The sequence below is a fragment of the Sceloporus occidentalis genome, unplaced genomic scaffold (genome assembly GCF_023333645.1).
Source record: "Sceloporus occidentalis isolate IW3139 unplaced genomic scaffold, rSceOcc1.0.p SCAF_2, whole genome shotgun sequence".
NCBI classification, from domain to species: Eukaryota; Metazoa; Chordata; class Lepidosauria; order Squamata; family Phrynosomatidae; genus Sceloporus; species Sceloporus occidentalis.
This window is the reverse complement of record NW_028316982.1, coordinates 273,354,927-273,371,724: the sequence shown is the minus strand read 5'-3', so window position 1 is coordinate 273,371,724 and position 16,798 is coordinate 273,354,927. Positions and strand designations below refer to the sequence as shown.

Genomic DNA, 16,798 nt, shown 5'->3' with positions numbered 1-16,798 from the left:
AGCCCTCACCGCACTGCCTGGGTGCCATCTTGGTGTGCGCCTGTTCAGATGGCACTGCGCCAAACAGGCATCACTGCGCCAAACAGGCATCATCAAGCCATTCTGCAGCAGCTATGGCACCCCTTTGCAGAAAAAAGGCTCCCTTTTGTGCGCTGTGGAGGCTGGATCAGTGCCGCGGTGTGCATTTGCTACAGCACTGATCTGGAGCAGAAAGGGGTGGTGTCTCGATGCCCCTTTCTGGTTGTCTGTACAGCCCCCAAGTCTATGAAACCTTATGCTACAACGGGAATCCTGGTGGCACGGTGGTTAAATGCTGCTCCTGCAGCCACAAGGTTGTGAGTTCGATTCCACAGGGCTCCAAGGTTGATTCAACCTTCCATCCTTTCATAGGTTGGTAAAATGAGTCCCCAGCTTGTTTTTGTCGAGTGTACAGTGGGACCTCGGTATCTTCTGGGGTTTGGTTCCTTGGCTGCTCAAGTCGCATTAAATAGAATGCCACAGTAAAATGGTGTCCCTTATATAAATGGAAAAAAACACACCAAGGTTTGCTTTTTGGAATATATATATATGAATATGAATATTTTCAAGCCATGGTTGAATCCATGGATAAAGGATCTGTGGTTATGGAGGGCTGACTGTATTTTTCTGCCATGCATTTCCTTGTTGTGTTCTTCCAAATGCAAATTCAATAGCAACAAATCTGGATGCTTACAACTTGTTTAGATCCACTCTTAGCCTGCCTTCCTCATTTGCCCTAATCATTGGACACTGACCAGGGATCACCAGGAGCTTGTGGTCAGATCAAGTCCCTCTGTGTGTGGTGGCCCCTTCTCCATTTTCTGGGCTCCTTCTGCTCATATCCTGGGCTGCCCCTGCCCTGAAGTCCTGTTATGGATGCTTCCTTGGTCTTCGACTCAAAGGGAGGATCCCACACAAGTGCCATCTTCCACCCACAGATTGGTTCCTGTTGGAAAGATACAGCAGGGGCCCTTGGTATCCACTGGGGTTTGGTTCCCATGGTATCCCATGAATACCAACATCTGTGGATGTTTAAATCTCATTAAATATAATGATGTATTATATTATAAAATTGTGTTTGTTGTTGTGGGCCTCCAAATCATTTTTTTTCTGATGGCAACCCAAACATGAACCTATCATAGGGTCATAGAATCCTAGAGCTGGAAGAGATCCCAAGGGCCATCCAGTCCAACCCCATTCTGCCATGCAGGGACTCAAAATCAAAGCATCTCCATTGACAGATGGCCATCCAGCCTCTGTTTAAAGACCTCTATAGAAGGAGACTCCACCGCTCTCCGAGGAAGGAGTGTGTTCCACTGTTGAACAGCTCTTGCCGATAGAAATTTCCTCCTAATGTTGAGGTGGAGTCTCTTTTCCTGTAGCTTGCATCCATTGCTCCATGCCTTATTCTCTAGAACAGCAGAAAACAAGCTTGCTCCATCCTCATTAGGATACCCCTTCAAATATTTAAACAGGACTATCGTATCACCTCTTAACCATCTCTTCTTCAGGCTTAACATACCCAGCTCCATAAGTCTTTCCTGATAAAGCATGGTTTCCAGGCTTTTCACCATTTTAATCACCCTCCTTTGGACATGCTCCAGTTCCTCAGCATCCTTTCTGAATTGTGGTATCCAGAACTGGATACAGTATTATTCCATGTGAGGCCTGACCAAAGCAGAATAGAATGGCACTATTACTTTCCTTGTTCTGGACACTATACAGTGCGCTGGAAGCCGCACCAGAAGGAAGGGAGCCACGCGCTGGAAGAAAACAACCGCGTGCTCTCCCGTGGCATGTGCCCCGCGTGCTGCTACCGTGCTGCCATGGGCACGAGCCCCATTCATTTGAATGGGGCTTGAGCATCCGCATTTTTCCCTTATGTGGGGGGGGGGGCGTCTGGAACAGATCCCCCGTGTAAGGGAAGGGACGACTGTACTTCTATTGATGCAGCCTAAAATCGCATTGGCCTTTGTAGCTGCTGCATACGTAACCACATTTAGATAGCCTTTGTTCAATTATTTTGGCTTCCAGGGAAGGTTCTTTAACATGCCTCACCTTTCCCAAAAGCCAGGGCTCTCAATGGCTTCTCAGCCAGGAAGGCTCCCTCTCATCAGTCTCACTACTCCCTGGAAAGTGTTCGTCTGAATATAGTGACAGCTTGCAGTTTTGCAGGATCGCTGGTTTGGCATGACTTGGTGTCAATGGGAATGAGGTCTTTTTAGACTGGGCTGGGTCTCTACACCAGACCAAATGTTCTGTTTACTGTTTTGTTGTTTTACTGGGTTTTTTTTAAAATACTGATTTTTAACTGTTTTTTTTAAACCTACGTTTTAATATCAATAATATTTAATTATTTTTTAAACTTTGCTTTCTGTGTTTTACTTCCATCTTTTAAAATTGTTGTAAGCCTTGTTGAATCCCATTTTGGGAGAAGAGCAGGATATAAATCCTTTAAATAAAATAAAATAAGGGCAATTGCTTCCATATGTTCAACCATTTGGATAATACAGTGGGCCCTTGGTATCCACAGGGGTTCGATTTTAAAATCCTAACATAAAAGCGGTCAAGAGACCTGAGAAGGTAAACCGTAATACAGGCAGAATGGAGGTGCACCTATACTGTATAAGTAATGCAGTCTGACACCACTTGAAGTACTTTAACTACTATGGAATCCTGGGATTTGTCGTTTTCTCTGCCACAGAGAGCTGGTGCCTCACAAAACTACAATCCCCAGAATTCTGTTGGATGGAACCATGGCAATTAAAGTGGTATCAAACTAAAATGTAGATGTGCCCGGGATGTGGTTGTGCTTGCCAATAAGGACACTAAAATGAGGACTCAGCTTGTTGGGGGTAATTAGCTTATGTGTTGTAAACGGCTTAGAGGCTACTTAGTTCAGTATTAAGCAGTATAGAAATGTTTCTGCAACTGGTATAGTTCTATGGTTCTATGGTCATTGGCCATTATGTAGGGAAAGTGCTCTCTTGACTGCATTACCTCCCACCAACTATTAGTTTGTGACAGATAACAGCATCACTGCACTTGCACATGGGAACCACCTTCTCCATCAGTGTCCTGAGGTGTGTTCAGCCATCCTAGAACTCTTGGTCAAATGCCCAGCCCAGAGAAAATGACCACCACCAACCAGAGAGACCAAGACAAAGGGAGACCAAAGTGCAGTTAGCATTTCTTTATCACGCCAGAGTTGCCTTTTGAGTCCACCAGCTGCTGAGAGGAGACTCTCCATTCCTGCTTTGCCCTGGATGCTGGGACTCTTTCTTGTGCTTCACAACAATTTAGCAGGGATGGAGCAATTCACCCATCATCCACATTTCTTCCCATCAGCCTCACAACATTTGGTGTGTGGAGAATTTTGGTGGGCTGGCAAATTGACTCTTGGGAAGGCAGGCAAGTGAGGCAGTGTTGCCCGGTGTCCTGTGGGCTATTCCAAGATGACTGGCCCTTGGCATGGAGAGTCGCTGGGCCAAGGGTTCTCGCCAGTGGAGTAGCCCAGCCCCTTCAGCCGCAGCATGAACCAAGGGATGAGGACAGGGGCTTCGGCCAGGAGTGCCTGCAGGCCCTGTTCCATCTGGACCCAGGCTTGGATGGCCTTGGGGTTGGACATGGCGGCCACCATCTCAGGGCTCTGCATCTGTTGGGAGAAGTGCATCATCTGTTGTTGGATGCTCTCTGGGTCTGCCGGCCGGGTCCCTTCTGAAGCCAGCAGGGCATTCTGCATCAGGGAGAACATCACACGCTTTGTGTAGGCATTGCAGAGGTTCACAATCAGCATTGGGATCTCAGCAGCTTCTGGTGCCTGGATGCCCCCGGTGTTGAACATCCCAGTGCCAGAAGCGGGCATAAGGTTGGGCACTGACAAGCTGTGCCCAAGAGGGCTGGCGAGGCTGTTGAAGATGTCGTCGCTGCCATTAGTGCAGAGGCTGGTGGTGCTGTGGGAGAAGGGAAGGCGGCCCAGGCGGTCTTGGGCATCCTCCGTGGGGGGCTCCTGGCCCCTCAACCCCGAGTGCTCTGGGCAGGAGTTCCTCACCAGGGTGGCGTAAGGGCTGGGTGCAACAAAGGCATCCGGGGCTGCGCTCAAACCTGGTTCCTGGACATCGCTGTTGAGTTGTCTCAGAGGATTGTCTCCCCCAGGAATGTTGTTCTGGAGGTTGGTCAAGGCCTGGTCAGGGTTCTTGAGGTCCTGCACCATTTCTGGGTTCTTGGCCATGTCCATGATTTCCCTCATTTTGTTCAGGATCACCCTCATGATGCCCATGTTGTTGAGGATGTGGCCGATGGCTGGCACCTTTTGGGCCAGCTGTTGGACCTCTGGATTGGCCAGGATCACCTGCCGGACCTTCTGGATGATCTTCTCTGAGGTGGGCACCAGCTGCCACTCTGACGCAGCACTGGAAGGGTTGGTCTCTGGGTGGCTCCATAGGCCCTGGGTGCTGGAGCTGAAAGCTGGGGAGGGGAGACTTCCATTGTCAGGTGGGTTCGGGGTGCAGTCAGAGGCCCTGGGTACATAGGAAGGTCGGGTTGGGTCCTCTGGGTCCCTCTTGAGGGACCGGATCACCAGGTGGACCGTCATCCCATCGCTGATCCCACACTGCCGGAGGGTGTCTTGGTCCTTCAGGATCCGCCCAAAGAAGACTAGGACCAGCTGGCTGGTCTCACAGTTGAAGTGCTTGGAGAGTTCCTCCTTGAACTGCTGGACGGTGCTGATCTCTGGGAGGACAAACTGCGCACTGCCCTTGGGGGACTTGGCCGTGACGCAGATGAAGCTGGGGTTGGAGGCGATGACCGCCGGACAGGTCAGGGTGGCACCTTCCTGGTTTTTGTCCATGGTCTCCATGACACACCGAGGAAGAGGAGGAAGAGGAGGAGTATGGGTGGCAGGAAAGGAAACAGGGTCAGGGGGTGACTTCCTGCTGTGGGTAGAAGGGCAGATGCCCAAGGAAGGCTCTTGGTTTCACGTCTGCAGGGCTATGGGGCTGTTTTTCTTACCACTGTGGGACCCTTCTGGAAGGCAGGAGGCCACCCCATATACACTGAGATTGGTGGGAATGGACTCTAGGAAGGGGAACATGGGAGAGCCTCTTAGCCAAGGTCATCCCCCTCTCCCCTCCCCTCCCTCCGTCCCTCCTGAGCCAAGGAGCAGCCCTTCACAGGTAAGAATGTGGGAGGGCAGGGAGTGTCACTGTGACATCACCAGTGATGCCACCAACACCATCGTCACCAGCAGCCAAGTGGTTGGTGTCTGGGGGAAATACCACCCCACAGGGAGAGATCCTGGCTGGGAAGAACTGCCAATCATGTGCCATCCCTAGTGGATGGGATATTGAGTACCATTGCAGTCCAACCTGGAGACGAACAGGTGTTGATGGTCTAAGCCAGCCTTTCTAACTTTTTATCATGAAGGGACGTGTAGGGCAACACTTTCCATTGCCTTTTTCAAGCTGGTCAGGCCTCACTTGGAATAATCCTGTGTTCACTTCTGGTTACCACAATTCAAAAAGGATGCTGAGAAAATGGAGCATGTGTCCAACAAAATGGTGAAGGTTCTGGAAACCATGCCTTATGAGGAAAGACTTAGGGAACTGGGTATGTTTAGTCTGGAGAAGAGAAGGTTAAGAGCTGATATGATAGACCTGTTTAAGTATTTCAAGTGGTGTCAGACTGAGGAAGGAGCAAGCTTGTTTTCTGCTTCTCCAGAGACTGGAACACGGAACAATGGATGCAAGCTACAGGAAAAGATATTGCAGTTCAACATTAGGAAGAACATCCTGACAGTAAGGGCTCCCTCAATGGAGAGTGAAGGGGTCTCCTTCCTTGAAGGTGTGAAGGTCTTTAAGCAGAGGCTGGATGGCCATCTTTCAGGGATGCTTTGACTGTGAGTTCCTGCATGGTAGAATGAGGTTGGACTGGGTGGCCCTTGGGGTCTCTTCCAACTCTATGCTTCTATGATGGCCATCCAGCCTCTGCTGAAAGACCTCCAAAGAAGGAGACTCCACCACTCTCCAAGGCAACGTCTTCCTTCCAAAAAGCTTATACTGTCAGGTGGTTCTTCTTAATGTTAAGGTAGAATCTCTTTTCCTATAGCTTCCTTTCATTGCTCTGGGTCCTCTTCTCTGGAGCAGCAGAAAACAAGCTTGCTCCATCCTCAAGTTGACATTCCTTTCCAGTATTTAAACATGGCTATCATATCAGCCTTTAACCTTCCCTTCCCCAGGCTGAAGGGCAGGGTATAAATAATGTAAATAAATAAATAAATATAAACATACCCAAGCTGTCCACCCAAGAATGGCTGTAGTCCAACAGCAGGTGTGCATCAATCTCTGCATGTGGAGTTATGCTTCCTTGGTGTATCTTTCTGCTTCCTCATAATGTTGAGGTGGAATCTGTTTTTCTGTAGTTTGCATCCATTGCTCTGGATCCTATTAGTCTCTGGAGCAGCAGAAAACAAGCTTGCTCCCTCCTCAATATGACATTCCTTCAAATATTTAAACAGGGCTGTCATGTCTCCCTCTTAACCGTTTCTTCTCCAGGCTCCCAGCTCCCTAAGCTGCTCCTCAAAGGGTTTGATGGTTTCCAGACCTTCCACCATTTTGGTTGCCCTCCTCTGGACAAACCTTGCCAACAAAACCCTGTGATAGGGTCACCATAAGTCGGAAACAACTTGAAGGCACACAACACCAACAACCACCCTTTCTGTACCAGCTCTTCCACCAGCTCTTCCTCCTCCTTACCTGCCTCAAGCGGTGAGAAGTTTCAGAGCATCAGAGGCTGAAGAAGTCAGATGCCTGACCAAATGCCTGGAGCACCATCATCATTGTTGCTGCCTCCTCCTCTTCCTCATTTATGTTGCTGCCTCTTGTTTTTCCTGGGAAATCCTCAGAGGCCACTTGGTGGGGAACCAGAAGCATGGATGGAGGGACCCCCAGGGCAGGGACTGGCCTCTTAAGCCCCCAGGACTTGGAGAGCCAAAGCATTGAATCATAGAATCATAGAACTGGAAGAGATATCAAGGGCCATTCAGTTCAACCCTGTACTGCCATGCAGGAACTCTCAATCAAAGCATCCCCATTGACAGATGGCCATCCAGCCTCTGCTTAAAGACCTCCAAAGAAGGAGACTCCACTACACTCCATTGAGGGAGTGTGTTCCACTGTCAAACAGCCCTTACTGTTCCTCCTAATGTTGAGGTGGAATCTCTTTTCCTGCAGCTTGCATCCATTGCTCTGGGTCCTGTTCTCTGGAGCAGCAGAAAACAAGCTTGCTCCCTCTTCAACATGACACCCCTTAAAATACTTAAACAGGGCTATCTTATCACCTCATAACCATCTCTTCTCCAGGCTAAACATCCACTCTATTCTGCTTTGGTCAGGCCACACCTGGAATAATACTGTACCTTGTCCAGTTCTATGTGCCACAATTCAAAAAGGATATTGAGAAGGTGGAGCGTGTCCAGAGGAGGGCCACCAAAACATTGAAGGATCTAGAAACTATGCCTTATGAAGAAAGAAAGACTCAGGGAGCTGGGGATGTTCAGCCTGGAGAAGAGAAGGTTAAGAGGTGATATGATAGCCCTATTTAAATATTTGAAGGGATGTCATGTTGAGGATGGAGCAAACTTGTTTTCTGCTGCTCCAGAGAACAGGACGGAGCAATAGATTCAAAATAATAATAATAATAATAATAATAATAATAATAATAATAATAGTTTTATTTATGTTTTCCTGTCTCTCCCGATGGATTGAAGTGCGATTAAAGTCAAAATATATAATTCAACAGTACATAATAATTCTAATAACAAATTACTTAAAATCAGAGTATAAAAGCAATATTCTATCTAAAAACATACAGTATACAAATCGCGGCTAACATCCTTAGATGTTACCTTAGAAAGAACTTCCTGAGAGTAAGAGCAGTGGAAGATGCGCCCTCAGAGATTGTGGTGGAGTCTCCTTTTTCAGATGTGTCTAAGCAGAGGCTGGATGGCCATCCGTCCCAGACAGGGCTTGGGTTGTGGCCTCCTGCATGGGCGAAGCAGGGGTGGACTGGATGGCCCTTGGGACCTCTTCCAACTCTATCATTCTGTGAGTGACATACTTCTGTGAGAACCCTACCGGGGATGGAAAAGAGTTAACACTCCCCCTTGGTTCCTTATACAACTGGTCCCAATCCAGATTGCTTTCCCTCTCTCCTTTGGAGGAATAAAGGTTCAATCATCTAATGTAATCCTGAGAACCAATTCCTGCTGGGGTTCCTTCTTCTATGCAGCCATTGAAGGGTCAAGAGCCCTGTCCCTTATTAGACCTCAGAGACATCGGTGTGTTAGTTTGGACTATCAGTATGCAAAGGGATCTTGCAGCACCTTTGAGACCAACTATGCAAAAGACGTTATAGCATCAGCTTTCTTAGATCTGGTCTGCTTCCTCAGATGCATGGTCTACAAAACACAGACCTGGTCTGTAGAAGCTTATGCTCCAACCTCTTTGGCTCAGTCAGTGTCAAAGGTGCTACAGGATCCCTTTGCATATCCTTATTAGACCTGGCAGCCAAGAGTCCTACACACCAGGTTGCACAACGTTGGACAAGCACCAGGTTGCACAAAGGCAGGTCTGAGAGCATCATGTTGGATGAGAAGAGAGAAGTGTTTGGAGGAGCCCAGAGAAAGACCTTTCAAAAGATTTAAAGTATTTTTTAATCATCAGAAACAATGCAACCCAATCTTTTCAGAAGCTCCTGCCTTGTCGGCGTTGTCATCGCCGAGGTTGGCAATGGCAACTGTGGCAGCGGCAGGAGCCCAACATCTCCCATCGGTGGCACAACTTCCCGTCTCTTCTCCAGCTCAGAGCTTGTACATCCGCTTCTCCTTGGCAGTTGGCTGTGCAGAGGAGCCCCTCAGGCGGCTGGTGGTCTTTGAGCTGGAAAAGAGATCAGACCCTACCAGAGTCTGCAAGATCTGTTGGGCAGAGAGATCCTGGAGGCCGATCCTGGAGGTTGACGGTTGGGCCACATCGCAGAGAGAAGTGATGGAGTGGGCTTTCCGCGCAGGCCGTTCAGACCGGCCTCGCCTCTCCGATGCCGGCTCGTCCGTGGCAAGGGCTTGCAGCCTCTGCTGGATTTCGAGGAGCCCCTGGATCTCTTTTGGGTTCCAGTTGGCCAGGAGGACATCCATGCTTTGGATCTGTTGCAGGAGGGCCGGGATGTGAAGGGACCCTTGCTCCTGGGAGTTCCTGGACCCTGCCACTCTCCTCTGGATCATTTGGGCCAACACCTTCGGGGGATGACTGAGCGGCTGCCCAGCAGGGTTTCTGCAAGGGCTGCCTGTGATGTTCTGCATGAGGTGCTTGATGATCTGGTGGAGCAGGCTCTTCACTGTGGCCGAGGCAAGTTGGCCAGACTCCCCTCGAATGGCCCCATTGCTCTCACCTTTGCTGTGGTCACTGCCACTGGATGCTACCTTTGGGACCCCTGTCTTTGGGGGCCAGGTTTTGGGAGAAGAGAGGCACTCCCTGATATGACCAGGTTGTTCCTCGCGGTCATGGGGGGAACACTGGCCACGTGGGGAAGGCCCTTGCCTTTTGGGAAGGTGCCTTTCCACCAGGCCCTGCACTTCCATAAGTGTGTCCTGCAAGAGGTTGTTGTTGTCTCCGCTGGGGACGCTCCTTGGAGAGCCAAGAGCCTGAGGAGGGGATCGGATGATTTCCCGCACAGCGGCCGGGTTCTTGGCCAGCGCCACCACCAGCCTCATGCCCTCTGGGGAGGTGAAGAAGTGGCTGATCTCGGGAGCCCTTTGCATTACCTGCTGCACCTGGGGGTTGTTGGTGACTAGCTCCTTCATCAGGCCAGGGCTGGAGAGCTTACTCTGGATGAAAGGGTTTTCCAAGAGCTGGAGCATCATGTCTGGGTTGGACATGAGTTGGCTCTGGAACTCATCAAAGTTGGCCGTGTTCAGGCCCAGGCTGGCGGTCAGTTCCCGGAGTCTATTGCGAGCAAACGTGCTACACCGAACAGGCTTCTGGTCCAAGGCGGCGCTGGTAGGAGCGGCAGAAACCTGTTGCGTTGGCGCTGCCCGCTGAGACCGGATGACCACATAGACAGTGGCGTTGTCGTCCAGGTGGATCGCATGTTGGCTGAGGGTCTTATGGTCTTTTAAGATCCGCCCGCCATACACCAGCTCGACATGGTTAGGAGAAGAGGAAAAGTGTCTAGCGACGTGTTCCTTGAACTCTCTGACAAACATGTCCTTGTGGACCAGAAATTCTTCCACATGCCATGGGGTCTTCACTATCATCCGGACAACCTGCGGCTCAGTGGTCGGTCCTAGGTTCACTCCGGGGACTTTCTGACTTTCAACCATCTTGTGGCAGAGCTTTTAAGATCCTTTCTTCTTGGGGGGAAAGAAACCAAAGGTGTCAGGTAGATCTGTCTGGCTTTGCTTCTCATCCCAGACCAGAGCAGCCCTGCCTACATCACTACCATCACCCTGCAAGCGATGAGTTCCCTCTTCTCGCCATCCCCTCCCTCCCCGGCCTCAGAGGTTCCACGCAACCTTCTGATGTGGAATCCAGGGACTGTGATGTCATCGATGAGGTCGCCAAGCCTGCAACTGACCCAGGATCCTCTCACCCAATTGGGAGGGCTTTGCATGAAGAACCCTGCAGACAGACTATGGAGATTGTGGGGCTGTTCAGACCAGCATTTTGGACCGGCTTGAGGGCGGAGTCCGGGTGTAGCATCTACATGACACACACCTCAGCTCCGCCCCCAGGGCGCTGTGACACCACACACCACACCACATGGTGCGTGGCACCACAGTGCCGTTCTGGTGCTGGGTACATAAAATGCAGTGCCGAAGGGGTGCTGCCAAGCTGCGACAATGCAGCTATCGCACCCTTTGTAGGGCGCAAAAAGAGTTGCTTTTTGCGGCTTCTTTTTGCGCCCTGCAAAGGCCAGATCAGGGACACGGTGTGCGGTTGCTGGCCCCCCAATCTGGATGAAACAGGGGTGGTTTCATGATGCCCCTATCACACAGAGACTGGATAAGGACAGGACTGCTCCCTTGTCTTTATCCTATCTTTGACTGCAATCCCGCAAAAGGCTTTCAGATCGCAGCACTATTGTCACATCATTGAAGTGGCATTGCATTAACACAAACTGCCATTAATGCAACATGCCGGGCAATGCTGCTTCTATTACAATGACAGGATCTGTGCAATGTTGTTTGAAAGTCTTTTTGTGCAATTGCAGTCAATCGTGCTTTCTGGACAGGATAATGATGGGATAAGCGCAGCGCTGTCATCCTAATGTTAAAGTGGAATCTCTTTTCCTGGAGTTTGCATCCATGGTTCTATATTTTTGTCTCTGGAGCAGCAGAAAACAAGCTTGCTCCCTCCTCAATGTGACACCCCTTCAAATACTTAAACAGGGCTATCATATCACCCCTTAACCACCTCTTCTCTAGGCTAAACATATCCAGTTCCCTAAGTCTCTCTTCATAGGACATGCTTTCCAGACCCTTCACCATTTTGGTTGTCCTCCTTTGGAGGCCATGAAAACAAGACCTAAGGGTTACTAGTGGCCTACAGGCTACACTTTGTTCACTCCTGTTGTACAGAAACATCACTTCCTCATCACCAAGGGAAGTGTTTGAGTGAATGGATGGATGGACAGGTGGGTAGAGCAAGGTCTGAGAAGCTGCCAGTTGTGGACAACTGAGGAACCTCAATGTGGACATCAGGACACAAAAAGCAAAGGTGCCAAAGGAGCAGCTGTACCTTTGCAACAACAGCAGAAGCACCATTCCAGAGGTTCCTGTAAAAATGGCACCCCTGAATCTGGGTTCCTTTAGCAAGTGTCCCAAACACAGTTTGGGCAACCAGCCAAATGGTGATTGAGACACAGCTGATAGAGAATGAGCAAGCCAAGTCACAGAGTGGCTTACAGTTCAGCATTTACTTTACTCAGTAAACACAAAACCCAAAAACCCTTAAGTCTAAACCCAAGTTCATTCATAAGTCTGGCGAGACAGTTTGTCATTATCCAAGTCAGGTACATGGCACCCAGGATCAACAAACACAGTCAAGCATTGAGTCTAGGAATATGATGGGGAGCCGGTAGGTCTGATAATCTCTGACAACTCCTGGAAGGCAGGATTGGGAATTTATAGATCAGCAGCTAAAGGCAGATGCTGCTCAATTAATAGCTGCTTCCAAGAAATCCTCTGAGACCTCCTCAAACCCTTCCTTTGTTGTTGCCACCCAGTGAAGGGGTCTTCTGTCTCTGAATGGGCAGCAGGACTCTCTGCCAGAGCTGGTCCACTCTGGTCTGCATCTGAGACATGTGGCTCTGGAATCCTCTATTGAATCATAGAATCCTAGAGTTGGAAGAGACCCTAACGGCCATCCAGTCCAATCCCATTCTGCCATACAGGAAATCTAAATCAAAGCATCCTCGACAGATGGTCCTCCAGCCTCTGCTTAAAGACCTCCAAAGAAGGAGACTTCACCACTCTCCATTGAGGGAGTGTGTTCCATTGTCAAACAGCCCTTACTGTCAGGAAGTACCTCCTAATGTTCAAGTGGAATCTCTTTTCCTGGAGCTTGCATCCATTATTCCGTGTTCTAGTCTCTGGAGCAGCAGAAAACAAGCTTGTTCCATCCTCTATATGACACCCCTTTTAAACAGGACTATCATATCACCTCTTAACCTTCTCTTCTCATGGCTAAACATCCCCAGCTCCCTGAGTCGTTCCTGATAGGGCATGGTTTCTAGACCTTTCACCATTTTGGCTGCCCTCCTTTGGACACGCTCCACCTTCTCAACAACCCTTTTGAATTGTGGGGCCCAGAACTGGACACAGGATTTTTCCAGGTGGGACCTAACCAAAGCAGAACAGAGTGGCACTATGACTTCCCTCAATTTAGTCACTATACTTCTATTGCTCTGGTTCAGCATCAGGTCCCAGCAGGTCCACTGCTCCAGAGTCCATGTCTATGATCTGAAAGCTGGGCATGACAGGAAGAAGGGTTCCCTCTCCCAATGGACTGTCCACAAAGACCTTTGAGGAGGGGACCAACCAAGCCTCAGCCCTCAGCAGCATGTTCTCCCCGTCTGTGAGAAGACATGGACGACCCGTTCCCGGATTTGTTTCGTTCTGACCCCGTAGACAATGGGATTGAGCATGGGGGGGACGACCACATAGAGGTTGGCCAGCAGGATGTGGATGCAGCTGGGGATGTTGTGGCCAAAGCGGTGGGTGAGGAAGGAGAAGAAGGCTGGCACGTAGAACAGGAGGATGACGCAGAGGTGGGAGCCGCAGGTGCGGAGGGCCTTCAGCCGAGCCTCCTTGGTGGGCATGTGGAAGACCACCCTGAGGATCATGGCATATGACAGGGCGATGAGCACCACATCCACCCCAGAGGACAAGAGGGTCGTGGTGAATCCGTACCAGATGTTGACGGTGATGTCTGCGCATGCTAGCCGGGCGATGCCCATGTGCTCGCAATAGGTGTGACGCATGGTGCTGTGCCCGCAGTAGGGCAGCCTTTTGAGGAGGAAGATGGGTGGGAACATGATGCACAGGCCTCTCAAGATGGCTGCCACAGCCACCTTCCCAATCACTGATGGTGTGAGGATGGTTACATAGCGCAGTGGGAGGCAGACGGCCACATAACGGTCGAACGCCATGGCCACCAGAATGCTGGACTCTGCGATGAAGCTGAAGTGGGTGAAGAACATCTGGGTGATGCAGGCGTCGAAAGAGATCTGCCTGGAACCGAACCAGAAGATGGCCAGCATCTCGGGGACAGTGGATGTGGAGAGCATGAGATCGGCCACCGAAAGCATGGCGAGGAAGAGGCACATGGGCTGGCGGAGGCTGCGGTCTGTCGCAATGAGGAGCAGGAGGAAGGCGTTGCCAACAAGAGCAACCGCATACATCAGGCAGAAAGGGACCGAGATCCAGATGTGGGATTCCTCCATGCCTGGGATGCCTGTCAGCACAAACGTGATGGGGTCGAAGCTGCTGCGATTGACAGCTGTCATGATGGATGGGCAGCTGCCTCTGCTGGCGCTGAGAGCTCCTGAAGAGAGAGAAAGGGCAAGGGAGACATGCTGGCTGTCAAGCAAAATCCAAAATATTATTTATTTCTTCATAACACTTAACATTTTATATTTCTATACTGCTTCCTAGTGAACTAAGCGCTCTCTAAGTGTTTTACAATGTGTTAGCCAATTGCCCCCAACAAGCTGGGGACTCATTTTACCGACCTACGAAAGGATGGAAGGCTGTCAATCTTAGAGCCCTAGGATTAAACTCACAGTAAAGGGCTCCTTCTTTCTTTCTTTCTTTCTTTCTTTCTTTCTTTCTTTCTTTCTTTTTTTCTTTATGGGATTTATATCCCATCTTTCTCCTAAAATGGAATTCAAGGGGGCTACAAAATATTCATTGTTGATACCTATGTACAATTGGCCCTCCACATTTGTGGCTTTGACTTCTGTAGATTTGATTATTTGTGGATTTTATTAATGTTTTTTCCCTAGGAAAGTGTAGGTCCTCTTCCAGTGCGACTCTGCCAGAAGTTGGCCATAGAGTCATGCTGGAGAGATACTCAGATTCTCTAGGCATTTGTAGATCCTCCAGCATGATTCGATGATCCACTTCTTACTGGAGGAGCAATGAACAAGCATCTTCTACCTGATAGCCCTTCAGAAATTTAGAGGTGGCTGCATCATAGCCCTCTCTCAGCCTTCTCCAGACCCAGTGCCTCTCTGCAGCTGAACAAATGGTCTTCAGATACATACGCATCTTAGCAATGTTGTGCTAATCATAGAGTCATAGATCATGGTGGAGTTTCCTTCTTTGGAGGCTTTTAATATGAGGTTGGATGGCTATCTGTCACGGGGGGGGGGGGGGGGGGGGGCTGGCTTGGATTGTGAATTCCTGCATGGCAGAATGGGGTTGGACTGGATGGCCCCTGGGGTCTCTTCCAACTCTAGGATTCTATGCTTCTATGAAGACACTCTTAGCCAAACAATGAGGAATTAAGAGATGTAGCCATGTTAGTCTGTGGAATCAGTAAGTAGAGAGATCTTGTAGCACCTCTGAAATTAATTGAAAGAAAGAAATTGGCAGCATTTGCTTTCCTAGACTTCAGTCTACTTCCTCAGAGGAAATAGACCAAAGTCTATGAATGCTCCTGCTGCCAATTTCTTTCTTTCAGTTAGTCTCAAAGGTACTACAAGACTTCTCTACAAAAAGAAATTAAGTGCAGCAAGAACCTCATTGACTCCAGACTTGAGTCAAGCTGGAATGTAGGCAGGGAGCCTAAGGCTGTTTCTGTACGATCCATCAAACGGAGCGGCTGTTGAGCCTCAACTGCATCACAGTCTTGTAACTACACCTTTTCTCCAGCAAGAAGACGGGGCATTACGAAACCCCTGTGTCACGGAACAGGGAATGACAACCATCCTTTTATTCCTTTTCTTTATTAGGGGTTGGACTGGATGGCCCTTGTGGTCTCTTCCAACTCTATGATTCCATGATTCCTTTACAAAGGCCAATTACTACCTGTTACGTTTCTTCTGTGCCTGCAAAAACCACCCTCAAGCAACAAGGAAAAGAATTAAGAAATTGCAAAGTCTTGTTTTTGGCTACATATGACTTAGGTCAAACTAGAAAAGAGGTACTCACAGATATTACTGTATATGCTTGAATAGCCCTGGGCCCAGGGCAGACCCCCCACTGGTCACTTCTCTCCAGGATGAAGAAGAAGAGGAGCCATTGCTGAGCATCCTTTGGCTTCAGCCAGTCACCCAATTACAAATCCATTTAATGCATGTCGGGAGACCTCTGGCTCTGCTGCTGCCTTGCCTTCCTCAGAGGGAGCCCCAGGGTTTTGGGTTGGTGGCAAAAGATCCTATGGTTATCCCCAAACTTACTTCTGAGCTGGCACAGCAGATGTTGGAGCCTTGGGACTTGAAGAGATGCCCTTCCTTCGTGGCACAGTTGTCCTTCATGGGTTTTGCCCAATTCCCCCAAAGCCGAGCCAGCTGAAAAGGAGCTGGACTAGCTATGGGAAGGAATGGGACCTTTGTGGTGGGAAAACCAGTCTGAAGAAGGAGGAGAATGGAGGTGCCACAATTAATGTTCCCTGGCTGGGAATTCCTCTGGAGTGGCACAGAGGCTTCTGGGACCCTCAGGCGCACTGTGGGGCCTGAACGGCTAAGCAGCGCATTAAAGATTAACCGGGGCTCCTTGGCTCGGCTGAGTGGTTTCCTTCCTGCTGCCATAATGCACATGCCAAAGGACGTGACTTTTCCCCATTGCCCTGGGAACCTTGTCTTGGCTGTCCCACCCTCTCACCCATCCATCCTTACAAACATTATGGCCAGCAGTGCATATTCCCAAATGCCAGTCTTATCCACAATAGAATCATAGAGTTGGAAGAGACCAAGGGCCATCCAGTCCAACCCCCTTCTGCCATGCAGGAAATCTCAATCAAGCATCCCCATTGACAGATGGCTACCCAGCTCTGCTTAAAAACCTCCCAAGAAGAGCCTCCACCACAATGTTGAGGTGGAATCTCTTTTCCTATAGTTGCATCCATTGTTCCGGGTCCCACTCTCTGGAGCAGCAGAAAACAAGCTTTCTCTATCTTCAACAGAACACCCCTTCAAATGCTTAAACAGGGTTGAGGTTGGATTGGATGGCCCTTGTGGTCTCTTCCAACTCTATGATTCTATATGATAACGGTAAAGCTATATC

At 49.5% G+C, this 16,798-nt stretch overlaps 3 protein-coding genes across 3 annotated transcripts; all 3 read right to left on the bottom strand.

Moving 5' to 3' along the window:
• Positions 1-3,463: 3,463 nt before the first annotated feature.
• On the bottom strand, positions 3,464-4,873 carry LOC149320235 (ubiquilin-1-like). Its single transcript, XM_089508492.1, has one exon. The coding sequence runs from the start codon at positions 4,865-4,867 to the stop codon at positions 3,464-3,466; it is 1,404 nt and encodes a 467-aa protein (XP_089364618.1). The 5' UTR covers positions 4,868-4,873.
• A 3,983-nt stretch (positions 4,874-8,856) lies between these two features.
• On the bottom strand, positions 8,857-10,439 carry LOC149320234 (ubiquilin-1-like). Its single transcript, XM_089508304.1, has one exon. The coding sequence runs from the start codon at positions 10,388-10,390 to the stop codon at positions 8,876-8,878; it is 1,515 nt and encodes a 504-aa protein (XP_089364430.1). The 5' UTR covers positions 10,391-10,439; the 3' UTR covers positions 8,857-8,875.
• Positions 10,440-13,122: 2,683 nt separating this feature from the next.
• On the bottom strand, positions 13,123-14,076 carry LOC149320233 (olfactory receptor 52B2-like). The gene has a single exon (XM_089508303.1). It carries the CDS (start codon positions 14,074-14,076, stop codon positions 13,123-13,125), a length of 954 nt encoding a protein of 317 aa, XP_089364429.1.
• Between the last annotated feature and the right edge of the window lie 2,722 nt (positions 14,077-16,798).